The sequence below is a fragment of the Gallinula chloropus genome (genome assembly GCF_964237585.1).
Source record: "Gallinula chloropus genome assembly, chromosome: 15".
Lineage (NCBI taxonomy): Eukaryota > Metazoa > Chordata > Aves > Gruiformes > Rallidae > Gallinula > Gallinula chloropus.
Window position 1 is genome coordinate 1,053,990 of NC_140100.1, and position 18,643 is coordinate 1,072,632.

Consider the following 18,643-nt stretch of genomic DNA (forward strand, 5'->3'; position numbering starts at 1 on the left):
TGCCTGTAAAGACTGTGCAGAGGAAATGAGTGGTGTCTTCTGCTTATACATCTAACTACACTTAACTGCTCCAGCCACACTGTGATAAATATACTCACCTACCCCCCAAAGCAACTGACAGGTCTTTTAAGAGCGGACACTGCTCTATTGAGCTTAACTGTGATCTGTGATCTGCTCATGCAGTGCTCTAATTTGGGAAACTACCTTTGCTGGTTCTTAGAAAGTCCAAGGATAGTTGGCTTCTGTTCCCTGGGATGTGGTGGCTGTTTCAGGTGTTGGGGAGACGGGGATGGACTCACAGCTGCACTTGTTACATAGTGCTCAAGCATCTCCTGTGCACGGCCCTTGCTGGGAGGCTCCTTGTGCTGAGTGGTGGAGCACAGGAGGAGGTAATAGACTCATGATTGTCCTTGACTGGGGTAGAGCCCCAAGATGGTCAAGGAGAGCTCCACATTGCCACAGGTAAGCCTTAAACCTTTTGAGCGCTGACTGTGGATGTTACAGCCTCGGGGGAGAGCGATGTGCTGATGTAACCTCTGACTGCAAAGCAGCCCTCTGGCAAGCTTTTATCTGTCAGCAGTGGGGCTCAGCTGCTCGCAGAAGTTTGGAGGTAGATTTGGCCTGTCTCAGCTGCCCTAGGGCTGTGGTAATTTAGCTCTTGTTTTGTCTTTTCCCTGCTCCCCAGAGGAGCCCAGCGTGTGGTTTGGTAGTGCCCAGGAGTGCAGTCCCTTGGTATACAGGACTTACCCTGTGAGTGCTGAAAGTCTTGTACCCTCCTTGGAGTAAGTTAAGTCTTTCTGCCTTAACTCTGCTTCACCTGGGGAGATGTTTGCAAAGCCCTGTGGAGCTAAGGGGACTCTTCCTAGCAAGGGTGGGGACATAAAAACATAGATTCAACCCTGTGGTCAGTACAGCAGCTGGGTTGTTCTGGGGAGAGGCTCAGGTTGCTCAGGTGAGCTGGTTCTGTGGGGCTGGGGTTGCACAAGGGTAGGTCCTTGCTGTCAGCTCAGCTCTTCCCCAGGGAGAAAGGATGAGCTTTCTCTCCTTGGCCTCTCTAAGGAGCATCAGGAAGCCTGACTTCCATATGCACGTATCTGTCAGCATCAGCCATCAAATCGGGCTCAAATGGGGCAATATGTCAGGGAGCAGGGCAGCACTTCTGAACAGCCAAGATAGGGTATGGAGTGTGTGGTATTAAGTCCCAGCTCTTCTGTGGCAATCTCTGTTGCATCTCTGGGTCTTCTCCCCACCTCAGAGGCATAGCTTGTCCTGGGAGCATTGTGCTGAAAGCTGGCTTTGGTGGTGCAGTTCTTCAGCCTATGGCAGAAGGGTGAAGGAAACTGCTGGAGTGTAGTTTTCCTTGCTGAGAACAAACCTCTTCTCTTGGCTGGAGCTACTGCTCTGCGGAGATGTTTGCTGCTCCTTGGGTTGGAGAGCCAAGGGCAGCTTCCAGTAGTGTGGGGCCGGTGTCATGCAGTCGAGCATCACCAAGCTGTTGGTGTTCAAGTGGGATCAGCCCTTCTCCACACGGGGTCCTGTGCACATAGGCAGCAGCTTTTGGTGAAGTCAAGTCTCCAGAGAAACACATGTCACTTCAACTGTGTGCAATTAGCTCTTCCCCTGCTTTAACAGCATCTCTCTCCAGGAGAGCTTTTTCATTAAAATCACCAAGGAAAAGATGTGAGCAGCTTCATTTAAAACAGCTCCAAAGATTTTGGGAAAAATTAAGCCAAAATTGACTTTATTCCAGATTTAGCTGTTGGCTGGGGCAACAGCCAGCTGGGGAGCCATTAGCAGGAGCAGGAAGGACACGGGTAGGTGTTGCCAGCAGGATGCCACACAGGACATGGTACCAGGATTTTGCTGTCTAGCACAAAGTCAGGGCGAACACTTGATTAGAAACAGGCTGTGTAATGTTCTAATATTAGCAAAGCCACATCAGATTGCTCTGTCTGCAGCCTCCCTGCGCGCTGCCTCCGGCTCGGCGCGTGCCTGGGCTGGGGGCAGGTGCCGGGCAGGCAGGGCAGGGGTCGCTCCCCACAGCACGGGGCTGTGTGAAGGGGCAGCCCCTGTGCCCAGGAGGTTTTCAAGAGGCAGTGGCACTGAGGGTGCTGGGGGTGGGACGTGAGAGAGACTTCAGCCTGTTCCACGGGGGCCTCATGCAGGGGTTTCTGCTCACGTGTTCCTGTGTTGTGTATTTTCCCCCCAGGTTCTGCTGCTCTGATTTGTGAGGGCTCTCTGCTGTTGTCAAGTGTCTTCTGATTCTCTGTTTTGGGCAAGAGCAGTTGATGAGGTGGCTTGAGCACAGGATGAAGTAATTCTGTTAACAGAGAATACTCCCTAATGGAAAAATATGTCTTGTGTATCAGAGCTGTTGGCAGCAATTGATTACAATTCATTAGTCTGTTAGATGGCACTGAACAATTAGTATTTAAATATCCCTTGAAATATGTACCTTTCTCTGGGAGGGCCTGATCCAGAATCCAGCCCAGCAAATTGGAGCCCATCCAGTGGACTCCATTGGGATGCTTTTACTGATGCTCATGTGAACTTTGAGGCAGCTACAGACTGCAGAACAAACAGATGCCAGGACTGTGGGGCTGAGAAGATGGTTTCAGCTCAGTCTTGCAGGGACAGTTCTGTCTGGAGACCCCAGCACCCTACTGCTGGCCTTCTGAGAAGGGGCAGGTCCCACCTTAACGTGTGGCTGAGATGAAGAGGAGCATGGGTGGGTTGAGGAGGCTGGTGTCTTTTGAGGAGGCTGGTGTCTTTTGAGGAGGCTGGTGTCTTCTGCGCTCGGTTCCTCATAGTGGTGGAAGAAATGGAAGCATGTGGGATTAACTTTCACATGCTCATCTTGATGTTATCAAAGATGAAGTTAGAGTGGGTGACTGGAGGGCAAAAAATATGTATTTGTGATTCCAGTTCTAGTAGGAGTTCATGGTTCCCTCCCCTCCAGCTGCTCCCAGAGCTGTGAACCCCCAGTGCCAGGACTTGGCTTGCTCGGTGCCTTCAGATCAACTCGGGGAGCTGCCTGCTGCAGTGTGTCTGCCAGAACCAGGACATGGCTACATGGGAAAACAAAGCTATGTCACTTTAACAAAGATTATGTCTATGGCAGCTAAACCAAACTTGTCCACTGAGTGCCATTTTCTAGAGAAATTACGTGTCCACCCTAAATGTCAAGCAGAATAACAGCCCTGGTATCCCCAGCACAGCTTCTTTTTCCATTGGCTGGAGCATTATTCATCCAAATGAAATTATTGCTTCCTGAAAGTTGAATGCTCCTGGTCAGCAGGGAAGGATGGACTTGGTGTAAGAACAGATGGAGCCATTTATTTCTGCCTGGGTTGATTCTCATTGCTCTGAAGGCATCTGGAAGTGTTGTGACTCCTGTCCTGAAGCTCCAACTGTGTTGTGCTAACATCAGGGCATGCTACAGGCTTCCTAATCACAGCATTTATGTAAGTGATATATTGGGAAGATGGGGAAACAGGCATGGGAATGGAAGGCCAGCCCATGCAGAAAACAGACTCCATGCTCAAGGGAGATGTCTACCTGCTCATGTCTTTACTGACCTCCCCCATGAAATCTCCAGGACTTGTATTTCCTCCTTGACTGTGTCACTGTTGTTAGTAAGGGTACATGAGCCACCCAGCTAAATGATGGTGTGTGTCTATGCTAATATATTTGAATGAGTACCGGTCTCTGACATTGAGAGAGGGGGATAATTAAGGTAATTACAAGCCATTCAGGGAGAGCAAAATGTCTTTCACATGAGAAAAACACACCGTGTTAGTCTGCCCAAACCATCACAACGTGGAGCAAAACCAGAGATCTCCAGCCAGCCTGAGGGAGAAACCTGTGGTGACAGCGCTGTGGGCTCTGTCCTCAGGGTAACCAAAACCTGACCCCAGGATCAGATGACTTCTCAGTGCTCCCCTCTGAGCGGGGTGTCTCTGGCCTCTGCCATGGCTCCTTGCTGGCTGCCTGGGCAAATCCTGAGGCATCGCTCTCGGGTGATGATTAATTCATCCTGTCCAGCCAAACGGATCCAGATGACAAAGAACCTCAAGAAAATTGCTCCCTCTCCTCCATGTCGGAGAGAAATGAGATCTGTCAAGTTATATACAACTGTAAGGCATCTGTAAATAACTTGACAAATGCAATCTCTTCCTGGCACTCCTGGGTGCCGCTGCTGCTTTCCGGGAGGCTGCACAGCCTGTTGGGAGCCCGGGAGCAGTCTGCTGTGGGGGTGGCATCCTCCATTTGCTTCTCTACGGCTTGTAGGACAGCTTACTCTGTGATTTAACCTCTATTCCAGCAACTCATGAAGAGGTACAGCAAACAAATCAAGTCAAACTCCTGGCTCTTTCTAGTGAACAGAAAGACATCTGCCATGGAAAGGGAGAGCGAGCCGTGGTCTCCCCAGCACGGAGCAGGAGGGACCCCTCCTGTGTCTCAGAGGTCGCTGGTGGAAGCTGCTTTGGTGTAAGCTGTGGACACAGTCCACAGGCTTCAATTTACTGAGGGACAGATTAGTCTCTAAAAAAAAATTGAGATGGAAAAGCTGGAGGAGCTCTCTTGTAGGAAGGTTTGAAGCACAACTGTCAGTGGCCCAGGCATGTGGAGCCTGTCCATAGTTTTGTTCCCCATGGTTCTGGCTGCAGCTCATGGATACTAAGCCAGTGGCCCCAGTAAAGGATACAAAGAAGCTGGCCAAACCCTGTTATAACACCATGCACAGGGGCTCCCCTTTGTGCCAGCCTTCACTGGCAGTGCCCCGTGGCTTTGGGCAGGCATTTGATTTCCGTCAGGATTCCCAAAATAGAGGTGGTTCTTGGAGCTCTGCTCACCTCCCATGTTCTGCTCTCTGTCATCTTCAGAAAGGAAAACAAAAGTAAGTGGAAACCAGTCAGAGCAAACAGCCAAACACAAAATGACTCATGGACTGTACAAAGTGTTCACCGTTAGGAGCAGCCTTTTGCATCTCTGGGCTTGTTACTCTCCTGACTTATTATCTTCCTAACCAATTTCTGTCCCCTTTGTCTCTAATGGGGATTAACCTGTTGCTCCTCTTTTCTTCATCTGAATGTGCAGATGATTGAGTGAAACAATGTGAATTGAGCTGAGCGGGCGAGATGGGTGGTAGCAGACAGCACCCACTGCTGACTTCTGTATGTATCCTGGGTTGATGGAGTCACCTGTCTGTCTGTCCTTCACTGGTGGCACTGAACTGCCACTGTGAGCAAACTCAGTTCTTTGGGATGTGAATCCTTTTATAGACGACTCGTGTGATGGGAAGATCATTCCCCTTCTGCTAATGGGGGAGTGTTCCAGGAGAACCAAACACAGAGATGTGGTCCACAACCCACTGGAAGGTGGTAATGTCTCGTGGTGGTGAGGTGCTTGGGCCAGACCTGGCAGCACCATCCTACAGCAGAGTCTGGGACCTGTTGGTCTGTTTAGGGAGCATTTCTGTGATTGAAAAGGATTAGTACTCTTTCCTGAACTGCCTTCTCTGTCTCACTGGGATCTGTTTCTGGAATGCTCTTTTGCTCTTTGCAAACAAATGTGGATTTCTGTTTTGAGAGGCAAAGCTCTTCCCTGTCCAGGCAGATGCAGGCACAGGTTACCCCTCTGCATGTGCTGTAGGCAGGGGGCTGCTTGCTTTCCAGCCAGGGTTGATACCCCAGGCCCCAGCTCCATCCATCCCACTCTGTCTGCTCCCGCCAACACCCAGGTAACTCCAGCACTTGCTTGACAGCCGTGTCTGAGATTGCCATCAGTGCTTGAACTCAGTGTGTGCTGCTCAGGGCTGACACACATACCAGGCTTAGGTGAATGAGATCTGGGAACAGCATTCTCCTCAGGGGAATAGGGTGATGGAGTGAATCCCAGAGGAGAACAACTCCAGAAAATCTACAGTCATCTTTCTCAAGATGTCTTAAATGCAGCTACCACTCAGGACCCATCTTTCCTGTACTGTCCTCAATGCCTGGAGCCCACCAGCAGGGTTAATGAGCAATGACAGATCCATCACAGTTTGGTAAGTTCTTGTCTGGTGGGTCCTGTGCAGAGTTTTATTCTTTTTTTTCCCCAGAAGAGTTCTGGTGAGAGAGCTCTAGCAGTAGCCAGAGCTTTGCTAAAGGCCATGGCTATCAATCCAATTCAAGCAGAGAAAAATCAAGCCTGGTTCTGTAATGATGAAGGTGAGGCAGGGAAGGTGTTTCCTGATGAGGTGGAGTAGCTGTAGGCTGTGTGATTAGCTGCAGAACTTCACTAACACTAGTGAAGGACAGGATGCAGAGGGACTGCATTGGAGTTGTCTCCTGGAAAACTCATATGTGTTCATGACCTCAGAACCAGAAAGAAACAGCAGTCCCTGATCAGCCAAGGCAGAGGTTGCCTGCTGTGCGTGACTTACACTGGCCTCAAAGCAGGTGATAGCACACAAAGTGCCTATCAGGAGCCCTGAAGAGCCCCCATCTCCTGCCAGGGTCCTTTACAATCAGCCTGGAAGGAATCAGCTGCTCAAAGTGGTAGGGACAGATCCTGTTTTGTTAGTGTGGTCCTGGTGGGACTGGAGAACCAGCCTCAGGCAGCCTCTGGTTCCCCTTCTCCTGAACCCAGAGTTTGCTCCTGAGCCAAACCTGGTGGTGTTGATGGTATGACTGGCAGGGCTGGGAGTTGTAAACCTGGAGTGGCTACTGGTTTTCTGTTTTATGAGGACTGAGTAAGTATTTCTGGGCTGGGGGGAGCTCTCTGTCACTAATTACAGAGCACCAAGGGATTCCTTCCCTGGCAGGAACCAAACCCATAAATGGTTTGTTTACTGCACTCACCATTGGGTGAATTTACTACAACAGCCAAGAGCAAATCCTGAGAGCCCTGTATCAGTTTCAAACAGGTGGTAAATTGCTCTCCACCTCTTTTGTGAATGGACATTAAATTGCTTTCATCCCCCTTGCTTTACCAGCAGGGCCTCAAGAGGCTGCCCTGATGGTGAAGGACCAGGGAAGGATAGGAGAGTAACATGTTCTTCACAGGGGACAGAAGAAGGTAAGACCTTGTACCAGAGCAGGGTGTTCAGCCCGTATATATGAGAAGTTACCTTAAGAATCAGGATGGGGACTTTCCAGAAGCAGCTGACAGGGCATTCCACTGCTGGAAGTGCTGTGCACTGTCCTGCACCCATGCTTGCCTGACAAGCTGCTGCCCTGGGTAGGAAAAAAGCCTTCCTGAGGTATGGCAAAGCCCATCCCCACCCCAGATGACCACTGCAGACCCCACTCACTGTTGTCTGGATGGGGGAAGTGCATTTATTTGCTCTGGCTTAGAGAGACATTTCTCTAGTATGTACAGCAGCAACGTCCCATGCATGCAGAGAGCCCACAGTCCACCCCACGTCTCAGGGGAGGATGCAGTCACAGGGAGAGCAGCCATCACTGCAGTCATCCACGGGCTATGCCTGTCACTTTCCACACCACCTTTGTTTGCCTGGACCTGCCCTCACTGCCCATCCCTCTTGCCATTTCTGCTGTGGGAGCCAGTCCAGCCAGGTGGGAAACTGGGAGGTAGAAGGAACTCATTGATGACCAACCAATGTGTCCAGAGCAGTGGGGCCACAGAGCAGAGGAGCTGGAAGGATGAATGCCAACAGAGGAGCTGGAGCTTTAGTCCTTGGGGTCCAGGTGGTCTGAGGATCAGGAGCAAATCTGGCTCCATTCCTTCCCTGGCATGCAGCAGGTTGTGGGGAGATGGCTCAGGAGAACACTCGGTGCACAGAATCAGAAGGGACACGGCCAGAAGTGGTGTGCAGCAGTTTCTGGCTTGCCTTTAGCATCCTCTCTCACCCAGTGCAAAGGGTGGCCTGAAGCTGGTGACACAGCCGAGCTGTCAGGCGGTGTGGAGCTGGGCCACTACGAGATGTGAAGGGGCTTGGAGGGACTGGAGGGGGCTGCCATGGGGGCAGGGGTCAGCTCGCACCTGTTGTTCTCCTCGTGCATCTGGGACACCTCAGTGGAGCCCGCCTCGAACCCAGGCACCACCTGGGCAGCGTGCACCACGTGCACCTTGTTGCGGCGCTTCTTCCTCAGCAGGCAGCTGAAGACTTTCTTGAAGCCCTTGCGGAAATGCTTGGAGACCAGGGCGTAGACGATGGGGTTGAGGCAGGAGTTGGCGTAGGCCATGCAGTGGGAAAGCAGGCGGAAGGCGTAGGTGGCCTGGTTGAAGGGGAAGTCTCCGTAAAGGTACCGCAGGATGACTACGTGGTAGGGCAGCCAGCAGAGGCAGAAAAGGATGGTCACAATGATGATCATCTTCGTGACCTTCCGCTTGGCCTTCTTGGACTCTGATACATCTTCCAGGGGGTCCACTGCTGTCCACAGGTACTTAATGGTCCTGGTGTAGGAGAGACTGATCACCAGCACCGGCATGACGTAGCCGAAGGCAAACGTGCTGGTGTCCATGATCTTGCGCCTCCACTCCTCCCAGCCAGGCATACAGATGTAGCTGGACTCCCACTCAATCAGGTCGTAGTAGCTGAGGTAGGGCCCAGCGAAGACGATGGAGAGGCCCCAGATCACAGCCATGGCAGCCACCGCATTGTGGGGGGTCCGCAGCTCCCGGGAGCGCAGCGGATAGCGAATGGCCAAGTACCTGAGGGGAGAGCAAAGCAAGCAGCACTGAGGTTTCAGCCAAGCCCTGCCTGGCCACAGACTCCAGGGACATGAGAGATTCCTTCATTCTCCTGGAGGTCCCTGAGCTGTGGCTGTAGGTGTTACCTCACGCCCTCTTTGAGGTACAGTTCTGGGTAAAGCAGCTTTCCTCTTTCTATGAAGGATGCTTCTCCTCCCACAGGCTTGGGCTGGCTCACCCCTCTGTACATGGCAGGGTGTGTTATGTGCCTGAACTAGAGCCAGAAAGATGGAGCTGTGGAGACCATGCAGCTATCCACCGCTTGGAAGAATGAACCCAGCACAAAGAGGGCTGAACTGAGGATTCGAGACCTGGGGAAGCTTCACTGGGTGATGGGCACTCTGCAGGTTCCAGCCCACTGAGAACACACTTCCAGCCTTCTCTGGCCGCAGCTGCCCCCAGCTTGGTACCAAAGGGACCAGATGGGCACTTGCCTTTTGGCACTGTCTGCTTTCTTGGACTGGGCCAAAGCGAGCAGTGACAGTCTGCTCTGCCTGCTCCCTCCAGCAACAGTGGCCAGATAGGGTGTGCTGGCCAGCTCTGCCCCCCTACCTCAGGCACCACCGCAGGGCAGAGGTGCAGATGTCAGCAAGGAGCGAAGGTGGCTTGGTGCTGGTGGGTAGGGGATGGAGAGGACCTGTCAGCGCAGGCAGGAGAGCAGCTGCAGCCCGTCAGCATCCCCAGAAGGATGCTCATCTGACGGACTGTCAGGCCAGCAGAGCAGGCAGACAAGATGCAGTTGGCGTGAAGGGTCCGTGTGTGACAAACCCCTTGTGGTGCTGAACGCTACGGGCAGCTCTGCGGAACCGCTTCGTGTCACCCGGCCCTTGGCTGGGGCGCTGCAGAGCAGCACGCAGGTGCCACCAGGAGGGGAGCGAACGCAGGCACGAGCACCTTCCCAGAGTGCTGGGGTTCTGAGATACTGTCCCCGGTTCTGAGCTGGCTGGAGAGGCAGACTGCACTCACCTGATGTGGCTGCAGGGAAGCAAGAGGCTTAGACCATGAGAAACCTCAGGTCATCCTCGTGACAGCAGCCAAACTGTAACCACTGGAATCCCAGAGGATTGGGAAGGTTTTGTTGGGGATTCAGAGCGACCCCTGCCCTTGCCCTCACCAAGGGATGCTGGCATCTTTGGGGAGGATTGTGGAAAAGTCAGATCTCTGGGGTCCAGGTGCCTGTTTCTGCAGGTGGCACCTGGGAGCAGGACAACGTGGAAGCAGGCTGGGAGACTAGCCCAAACACACTTTTTATTGGGATTTAACCCATCCCAGATGTTCCCTGGTACTGGAGCTTCCTTCTGCCTGCAGTGCTGTGCAGCTCCTCATTGCAGAGGGCTGTTTGGTCCTATCTTGTCTTGGTACCTGGGAAGCAGCACAAGGAGCAGGCCAGGCCAGGACGTGTTCTCTGTGGCAGTAAGGCTGGAGCTTACCCCAGAAAGAGCTTACCTCTTCCTCACCCTGGACCATAACCATAGGCTCAGTCAGGAGTGGGGCAGCTGACAATGTAGGTGGCATTGATGGGGGCCAGAGTGTCCTGGGTGACCTCCCAAGGGCCTTGGCTCATGGTGCAGGTGCCTTTCTGAGCAGGAGGGCTGGGGGAACAGGAATTGCCAGACGACAGGGTTTGTGCTGGGCTGGCAGCCCCGGGGAGCAGGTGAGCGTTTACTGCAGGACTGGAATCTTCCTTGGGTGTTTACAGGACTTCTCTCATGGTGCCCTCTGGTACCTTGCTGCCTGCACATGATGCTTTTCTGAAATGGTGGCTCAGGGATAGCTGTCACCCTCTGAGTAGCACCTAACACAGAGCTGGGTGACTCTCAGTGGGAGCCTGAGCTTGGGTCTCCAGTGCCCTAACCACAGGGCAAGTCATCCCTGCAGAAAGCACGTGCAGAGCAGCACCAGAACTTGAGAGATATGGAAGTACTGCTCAGGGTTTGTTAGGGCAAAGGAGATGCAACTGGTCCCCACACTGCCTTTGGCATGGATCAGTACAACTGGAGTTTGAACCATCTGCTTAATGGTGGTGGGCTTCCATCTTCCCTTCCATCTTCCCAGACTGCCCTTATTCCCCAGCCCAAAGACATCTTTAGACTGTTACCTGTCCACAGAGACAGCGGCCAGAGTAAAACTGCTAGCATACATGGTGAGGTAGATGAAGAAGTGGACAGCCTTGCAGATGAAGGAGCCGAAGACCCAGCCCTCAAGGGAGTAGATGGTGGCCTGGAAAGGCACGCAGAAGACAATGAAGAAGAAGTCAGCCAGGCTGAGGTTGAGGATGAAGAGGTTGGTAGTATTGTGGCCCATCTGCCCGTTACGAAGCAGCACTGCCAGCACCAGGCTGTTGCCCACTGTCCCCAGGAGGAAGATGAGGGAGAAGACCACCGGGACAATGACACTGGCAGGGCTGAACTGGGAACTGTCGGAGGAGTTCCAGTGCCCAGCCAAGCTCGCGAAGTCCTCGTGCTCTGTCATCCTGTGTCGTGGGGAGATGTTGGAGCCTGGGGGAACAGAGGGAAGTAAGTGAGAGACTGGAGAAACGCTGCTTGGCCTGCTAGCTTGGCTCATGGGCCTGCTGGCTCCCTGGAGACACTGAGCCCCACTGTCACCCCTGTGACACTACTTACTTTTGCTAGCTCTGCCCTGGTGCCTGAACAATGTGCCAGCTCCCAGTACAGGTAAAATCCCCTTGCAGCCACCTGAAGAAGAGAGAACCATACGGGTGTGGGTGTGTGGGAAGCAGGGGGACTGACACAAGCCCTGGAAGGATTGGAGGATTTGGATGGGAACATGCCAGAGCGTCTGGAACCTGAGTGTGTGTTGAGGATCTCAGTCTCTTCTCATGCCACCTAAATCCTCTGGACCAGGAAGCTTCCCTGTACGCAGGGGAGAGCAACTCAGGCTGCCACTGGTGCTTTATTCTTACCTCTAGTTGATTGTACTGGCTTAGTCTGTGCTCAGGATTGTACCTCATGCAAGGCTGTGGCACTGCGTTCATTCTTCCATGGGGTTCAGAAAGGTATTACAAAGCTGGAGAAGAGCTGACAGCTCAGAGAAGCCAGCTCCACCTTACCATCCACTCAGCCCGTGCCTGTGTTCCCTGGTAGAGTCTCTGTGCATCTACCCCATCCTTCTCATTGCCCTTTCTTTGCTCTGCCTCACAAGCTGCTAGTCAGCCCCCCTCAGAGCTGCTCTGAAGAGAACAAAAAGGACAAGGAATACCTGTGCACCCCAGTGCAAATCAAGGCAGGCAACCCTGCAAACATCCCTCTCACTGGTGTGACCTGCAGTGAAATCACTCTGGAGCACTGGCACATCACAGAGCCTGGTGGGAGACCAGATCTGACACCTCTTGGTGTGCACGTGAGAGGCTCGTGCTTGGAAAAACTGTTTGTGGCTGTCAGGGAGTCACTACTGTTGCTGTTTACCACTCAGCTCCAAGCTTCTTTCTTGATCCTGTAGGAATGGGAATCTGTGGAGCTTGGTGAGTTCTTTTCAGGGCCAGCCAGTGGCCAGGAGCAGTGCCAGAAAGGAGAGGGTGGCAGGTTGGTAACTGCACCCTTGCCACAGCTTTGTGGCTCTCCCTGGTCACCCATAGCTCATGCCTTATCTACATGCAGGCGAGGTAGAGCTTTAGTCCCCTTTGCAGGTGGGAGATGAGACACGGGGAGCATGCAGAGCTGGCTTAGTAACTGCCGGGGTCAAGGAGCTCCCTGATGCAGCAGAGAAACAGCATCTCTGCGGGGTCAGCTCTGCTCATCCCTCTGTGCACAGCCCTGCCTGTGGACAGCACAGCGATGGAACAGGCACAGGGGAAGAGCGGGTCTTTTACATGACACACACGAACTGTGACACCGATGCGGAGGCGCTGAGATGCTGAGAGACTCTTTGGGAGTCACTCGGAGTATCTCTGGCAGAGCCGGGTGTCTCCCAGTCCCTATTAGCATCTTGTCAGAAAGATGCTGCTCACCCCCGTGGCTCTGCTGTCCCTGGGGAGCACTTTGCAACCATTTCACACCCTACCATTTTGTGAAGGGTTTATGACAATGCTCCTGAGTTTCTCTTGGTTCTGAGCAGCCGGCACTGTTGGGGAGAAGGAGGGAAAGTGGGCAACAGGTTCCCACTCCCATCTACTGCGGGGCAGCAGGGGCAAAGTCCACGTGAGGGAGGAGGACGTAATATTCCCAGGGATGGGAACCCAATCGGCAGCAAAGTTGGGGCGCAAGAGACCTGATTTTTCTAAGGAGGGCTCAGTAAAGCATTGGCAGGGAGACCGGTTCCCAGCACCCATGTGGTGGGGGTAGTGAAAGGACCAAGACAGAGCCTTGGTGGGGGTAGGCAGCCCCCCAGGTCACGGCACAGACGCCTGTGAGCCAACGCTGCCGGCTGCAGCGTCAGGGGAGCGCCGGGAAGGGCAGGAGGAGGCAGGGCATGGGCACAGCCGATGGAGGGGACGGCAGCGGGGAGCAGACAGGGAGCAGGCGCTTTGAACTCCCGCGTTCAGTGGTCTTGGGAGCACCGCTGCCGCCCGCGCTGTGCGGTGCCTCGGTCAGCGCGGGGACTCAGCCCGGGAGCTTCCGCTGCTCCCGGCACCCGGCCGGGCAGCGGCACCGGGCAGCGCTGGGGCTGCCCCGTCCTGCGGCGGGCACGGCTCCCGCGCCCCGCCGGGGCTGCCCGTGCCCCCGGCGCCGCTCCCCTCGCCGCCCCGCCCGTCCCTGCCCGGCAGAGGCAGCGGCTCAGCCTGGCGCGGGGTCCCCGCCGCCCCGCTCCCGGCCGCTCCGCCCGCGATGGGGCACCGGCGGCAGCCTACCTGTCCCGGTCCGCTGCCGGCGCCGCCGCTGCCGCTGCCCGGTGCCGCTGCCCGGTGCCGCTGCCCGGTGCCGCTCCCGCTGCCCGCGGCGGCTCCGCCCCGCACACGGGCGCGCAGCCCTGGGGCAGGCACAGGCTCCCGGGCTCTTCCACGTGTGCGGACACAGCAGCCGCGACGCTGGCGGTGAGACGGGCGCGCACCCAGCACGGCCGCGCTCGCCCCCCTCCCGCACTCGGAGCCAACGCACAACTCGCCTCTCCCCGCAGCCTCCCGACCCATCCGCGTGCAGATCCCTCGGCTCCAGTCGCGGCACCCGAACCAGGCCGGCACCAGGGGCGGCTCCAGGACTTCCCGGGGCCCGAAGGGGCAGCCGGACCCCCCCCTCCCAGGGGCTGAGCACTGGGCAGGGGCTGGATGCCCCTAAGGGGCCCGGGGAGACACATTTCAGACAGCTGGGACGTGGCAGCAAGACCCCCGGCAGCTGCACGGTGACGGCAGGGCTGCTCTTAGCCCCTCTCCCAGGTGCCACCCAGGCACCCTCATGGCTGTGCCTCTTCCTTCCCTGCTACCTGGGGCCACTGTGGTGGGCCGTGGGCTGCTGCAGCACCCACGAGTGATGGTGCCACTGGGAAAGGGGCTTTGGGGGTCTGTGCAGATGAGGGCTGACATTAAGAGTCCTGTCCTGGCCCCAGGGGAGGTACGATGCAGGTTTGTACTCAGCCAGGCAAGCCCTGTTGCCCGCTGCAGGGGAAGGAGGTGGAGCAGAAGGCTGAAGTGATGCCTGTGCTGCTAGAAGCCCTGCTGCAGGGGGGAGCCGTGCCAGCCCTGCCCCAGCTGGCACGGGCTGCACCAGCAAGAGGGCTCCATGCAGCACCTAGCTGAGGCAGGTGGAGGCGGAGGGATGTGGCGCAGGGACACGCAGGGCGCCCATCCAGGAGTCACTGGTGGTCCAGGACCCAGCCTGCATCCCGCTCTGTTGGACCCCTGGAGAACCATGTGCCGATAAGCAGATGCAACGTCAGTTTCTGGCCACGGTGACTGTCCTCTCGGGTCCCCTGCACTCCAAGGCCCCTACCCGGGCTCCTGCGATCGGTGGGGTGGGCTGGATGTCTTGCTCCAGCTGTGCTGGCGGGGGCGGCGGGGGCCGGCAGCCGCGCCGAGCGCGGGTCGCGGGGAAAGGTGCGGAAAGGGGGGCGCGGGGAGAGGGGGCGGCGGCGCCGGCTGGGGCCGTGCGGAGGGGAAGGGGGGTGTGCGGGGCCGCGCCGCGCCAGCCCCGGCTCGGGCAGCGGCGGCGCCGCTCTCGGGGCTCGGGGGGCCGGGAGCGGCACCCCTGGGGCGGCGGGCGGCGCCCCTGCGCGCCTCAGCTCGCGCCGGCCGCACGTGCCCTCCAACCAGCCTCGCGCCGCCACACGAAGAGCCCCGTCCCGGCCGCGCCGGCCACCCCCGCGCCTGCGCGGTAGCGCGTCCTCGCGCGCTGCTGCCGCCCGGCGACCGGCCGCGGGCGCTGCGCGGAGTCCCGGTAACGGCCCCGGCCGCGTGCGTGCGGCTCGTCTCGTGGCGGAGCGTCACCGAGCCCGCCAAGAAGCGGCGCGTGGCTACCGCGCGGCGCCTCCGGCCTGTCCCGCCAGCCGCCCTCGGTGCGGGGCTGCGAGAGCCCGGCAGCCTGTCCCGGGGCTCCCTCACCCTCACTGGGGAAAAGTTCACCCCCGTGTTGGTGTGGAACTCCCTGTGCTCCAACTTGCAGCCACTGCCCCTTGTCCTGTCCCCACAGACACTGAGCAGAGGCTGCCCATGTCCCCCTGCATCCCATACTGAAGATATTGATCAACATTGATTAGGTCCCCCCTTAGTCGTCTTCTCTCCAGGCTGAACAGCCCCAGCTCACTCAGCCTTTCCTCGTAGGGGAGATGCTTCGTAGCCCTTCTCTGGACTCTCTCCAGGAGATCCCTGTCTTTTTTATCCCAGGGAGCCCAGCACTGGACACAACACTCCAGGTGGGGCCTGACCAGGGCAGAGCAGAGGGGGAGGATCCCCTCCTGTCACCTGCTGCCCACACTCCTCCTGATGCCCCCCAGGATCCCATTGTCTCTCTCAGCCCCCAGGACACTGCTGGCTCATGGCCACCCTGGCACCCACCAGCACCCCCAGGTCCTTCTCCACAGAGCTCCTCTCCAGCAGGTCAGGTTTTTAGGAAAAGAAGAAAAGTGCAGAGTGAGGAAGACACACAGCCTTCATCCCTGAGACCCCTGCCCACGACCACCAGGATGCACTGCGTGTGGGCAGCTGGAGACCGTGGAAATGATTGCTCGGAACTGCTTGGAATAAGCCGGCCTCCCTCGGCATTCTTCCCTATACTCGTGGCTTTGTGTCGGGTCAGGGTTTGACCGGTCTGGGAGGGGTCAGCTCGGCTCGTGTCCTGGTTCTGGCCAGGCCGGAGTCAACATCCCCAGGTGGTCAGCACAGGGGAGATGAGTTAGCCCGGGCTTTTCCCACCCCACCTGAAAGTCCTCTCCCATCAAAGGGGCTGGTCGGGGGGAGGGGCACTCCTGGGTGCCCCCAGGGCCGGCCGAGTGCGGCCGGGGGTCCGCTTGCTCCGTGTGTTGTGCTGCCGTCTGTAGCCGTCGGGTCGGTAAGGTCCCCTGCGTTATCACCGCTGCCATTGTTCTCCTTCCACGGTGCTTTAGTCAGTAAAGTGTCTCCATCGCAACGCCCGGGGGCTCCAGCTGCTTGTCCTGTGGGAGGGAGCGTCGGGGGCGGGGGGTGGATCGGGTCGGGTGTGTGGGTCTGCACGGGTCAGGGGCCTTGGGGCAGGCGAGAAAAGATTATAAATACAAAGATGCAAGCGAAATAACGTTGAAATAACGGTTTTCTCGATTGTGGAATACTTGTAGAGACACTTTCTTGCCGGGGGTGGGGATGGGCACTGACCCCTCGCTCGGGGTCGTGGGCGGGAGGAAGAGTTGGTTGGCTCTGTGGCCGGTGCGTGTGGAAGCACCTGGAAGAGGTGGAAGACACTGAAACCACGCACGGTGGTGTGTTTTCCTTTTAAAAGTCGCACATCGTCCTATGAAACTCAACCTATTTTACTCAGGGAAAACAGCCTGGAGAGAGCGTCTGTAACCCAGAGCTTGAGTGCCAGTCAAGCTCTTTGCAGAAACACGGAAGGGAAAGGAGAGTTTTATGACCCACCCAGTCCTAGGAGCACTTAAGCATAAGTTTCTTTATGCTGTGGGTTTTTTTTTTTGTCTATTAAATTCCTGTTTACAAGAGGATTAGAACTTGTGTACGTTGCAGGCTGGTACCCGCAGTTTTCAGGTAGGTCATCCTTCCCCAAGTCTTTATTGCGTGGCTGCTCAATGTGCTCGACGATTTCTTTCCAGTACTGAACTTGTTGCGTTTATTGGGAACAAAGCTCTTCTCGCACCGTTCCCAGCCCTGGATAGGGAGAGACGTGAATTCTGTGTGCACACACCCCCTCCAGTGGCTGTTTTACTCCGGCGCAGCCTCTGCACTGGTTTATAAGGAACAGTCCTGTGTCTCACTGCTTTTATCTCCAATAATTTTCCTAGCCGTTGCTGCGTTTTGTTTTCCATCCATCCCCTCGGGTAGCAGCCGGGTCCTTCGGGGCCGCGGTGCCTGGCCTGGCTCCACACAGGAAGAAATCTGTGTGAGCAGGGATGGAGCTGGGCAGTGCACAGCACCCAGCCGCAGCACAGCGTTCCCCGGCATCAAACTGTTCTCAGACAGGCTGCAGTAACTGACAGAAAAGAAAGCTTTATCTTCCCTTTCACGAGAACCTTTAAACTTCCCTTTTGGATAAAAGCTGATCTGGTTTAGGTGGCAGAGTTTAAATTGGAGCGTTGGCTTCGTCCGCGTCTTGCAGGAGCCTCTGGAGTGTCACACACACAGGCCTCACGTGTGAGTGATGGGAGACAGAACGAACCCCTTGATGATGGATCTCCTGAGGAGAGGAGAGGGTTCACGCTGGCTAAGGTGGCAGGTCAACAACGGCAATGAACTGGCAAGAGCAGACGTTGGGTGTGATGCTGGTCAGTGTCTTGCAGCACTGGACTGAGGCTATAGGAGGAGTGGGTCAGGGTGCGCAGGCTCCTGAACGGAGTCAGGATGAAAAATGTGGTAGGTGGCCTGGAGACACACAGCCCAACATGTTTTGGTTTGGTCTTATTTTAATTGTTTTTCTTTCTCCATTTCCCACTGTCCTGCAGAGAAGTACAGCTTTGTAGAGAAAGTACATCCCTACCTCGTGCCGGGATAAATAGTGACAGTCCCCTTTTCTTACCCACGTCAGAGTCAGAGACTAACACAGCTGGAAGGTCATTTGTGGGTAGCCAGAGAAGAAACAGCCTATGATATCAAAGGTTTCGACAAGTCTGGAAGCCAGAAGAGGCTCAGATGGTGGGGCTGTTGGCTTTATACAGTTTATCAGAGTAAAGCTCATCTTGGCCTTTGGTACAGCTAAAAGTTCTCAAGGCCCCAGCTGCTGCTTTCCAGCCTCCGCGCTCTCCAGCCACTCTGAAGTGCAGATACACAACACTCAGAGTTTCGTTCCCGTACGTCGTTCTGGGTAATGAGGGGTACGTCCCTCATTTTGGTTTTTCTCTGGTGGTGGAGGGAGAAGTCCCTCATTTTGGTTGGCGTCTGAAACATATTTGGAAATGGTTTTTCCGTGCTGACATGGGCGCTGCTGCTTCCCAGGAGGCAGCCCCTGCTCCCCGTTCAGGTGCATCCTGAAAGACTGGAGTAAGTTTGGATGGGACCCCGTGACCAAAGAGAAATTAAAATGATACTGGAATTAATTGTGGCCACAGTGTACATGGGATAATGGTGAAAAATGGTTTGAAACTGGATCTGCTAAGCACAGTAACATACCACAATTAATGTGAATTTGCCAAAGGGCTGAAAATATGCAATGAGGTGCTTCATGTGGGTTTGTGCTTTGCCCTGTGAAAATGATTGGAAAGTTAGGAAAAAATTGTGTGTTTGTGGATTTTAAAGAGCAAAATGGCATTTATGAGGTTAAGAGAAAGGATAGCAATTCCTGTGCAAATCATACAACTAAAAGAAAGGTACGTATAGCAAGCTCTTTGGAATATCTCTTTACTACAAAGGAAAAGA

At 55.6% G+C, this 18,643-nt stretch overlaps 1 protein-coding gene across 1 annotated transcript; it reads right to left on the reverse strand.

Annotated features, from left to right (window-relative positions):
- Positions 1 to 7,922: 7,922 nt before the first annotated feature.
- Positions 7,923 to 11,244, reverse strand: LOC311197510 (galanin receptor 2b-like; the record flags this gene model as incomplete). The annotated part of the gene is made up of 2 exons (XM_084271276.1): positions 10,799 to 11,244; positions 7,923 to 8,661 (listed from the first exon to the last, which is right to left on the reverse strand). Exons 1-2 carry the CDS (start codon positions 11,170 to 11,172, stop codon positions 7,923 to 7,925), a joined length of 1,113 nt encoding a protein of 370 aa, XP_084127402.1. The 5' UTR covers positions 11,173 to 11,244.
- Between the last annotated feature and the right edge of the window lie 7,399 nt (positions 11,245 to 18,643).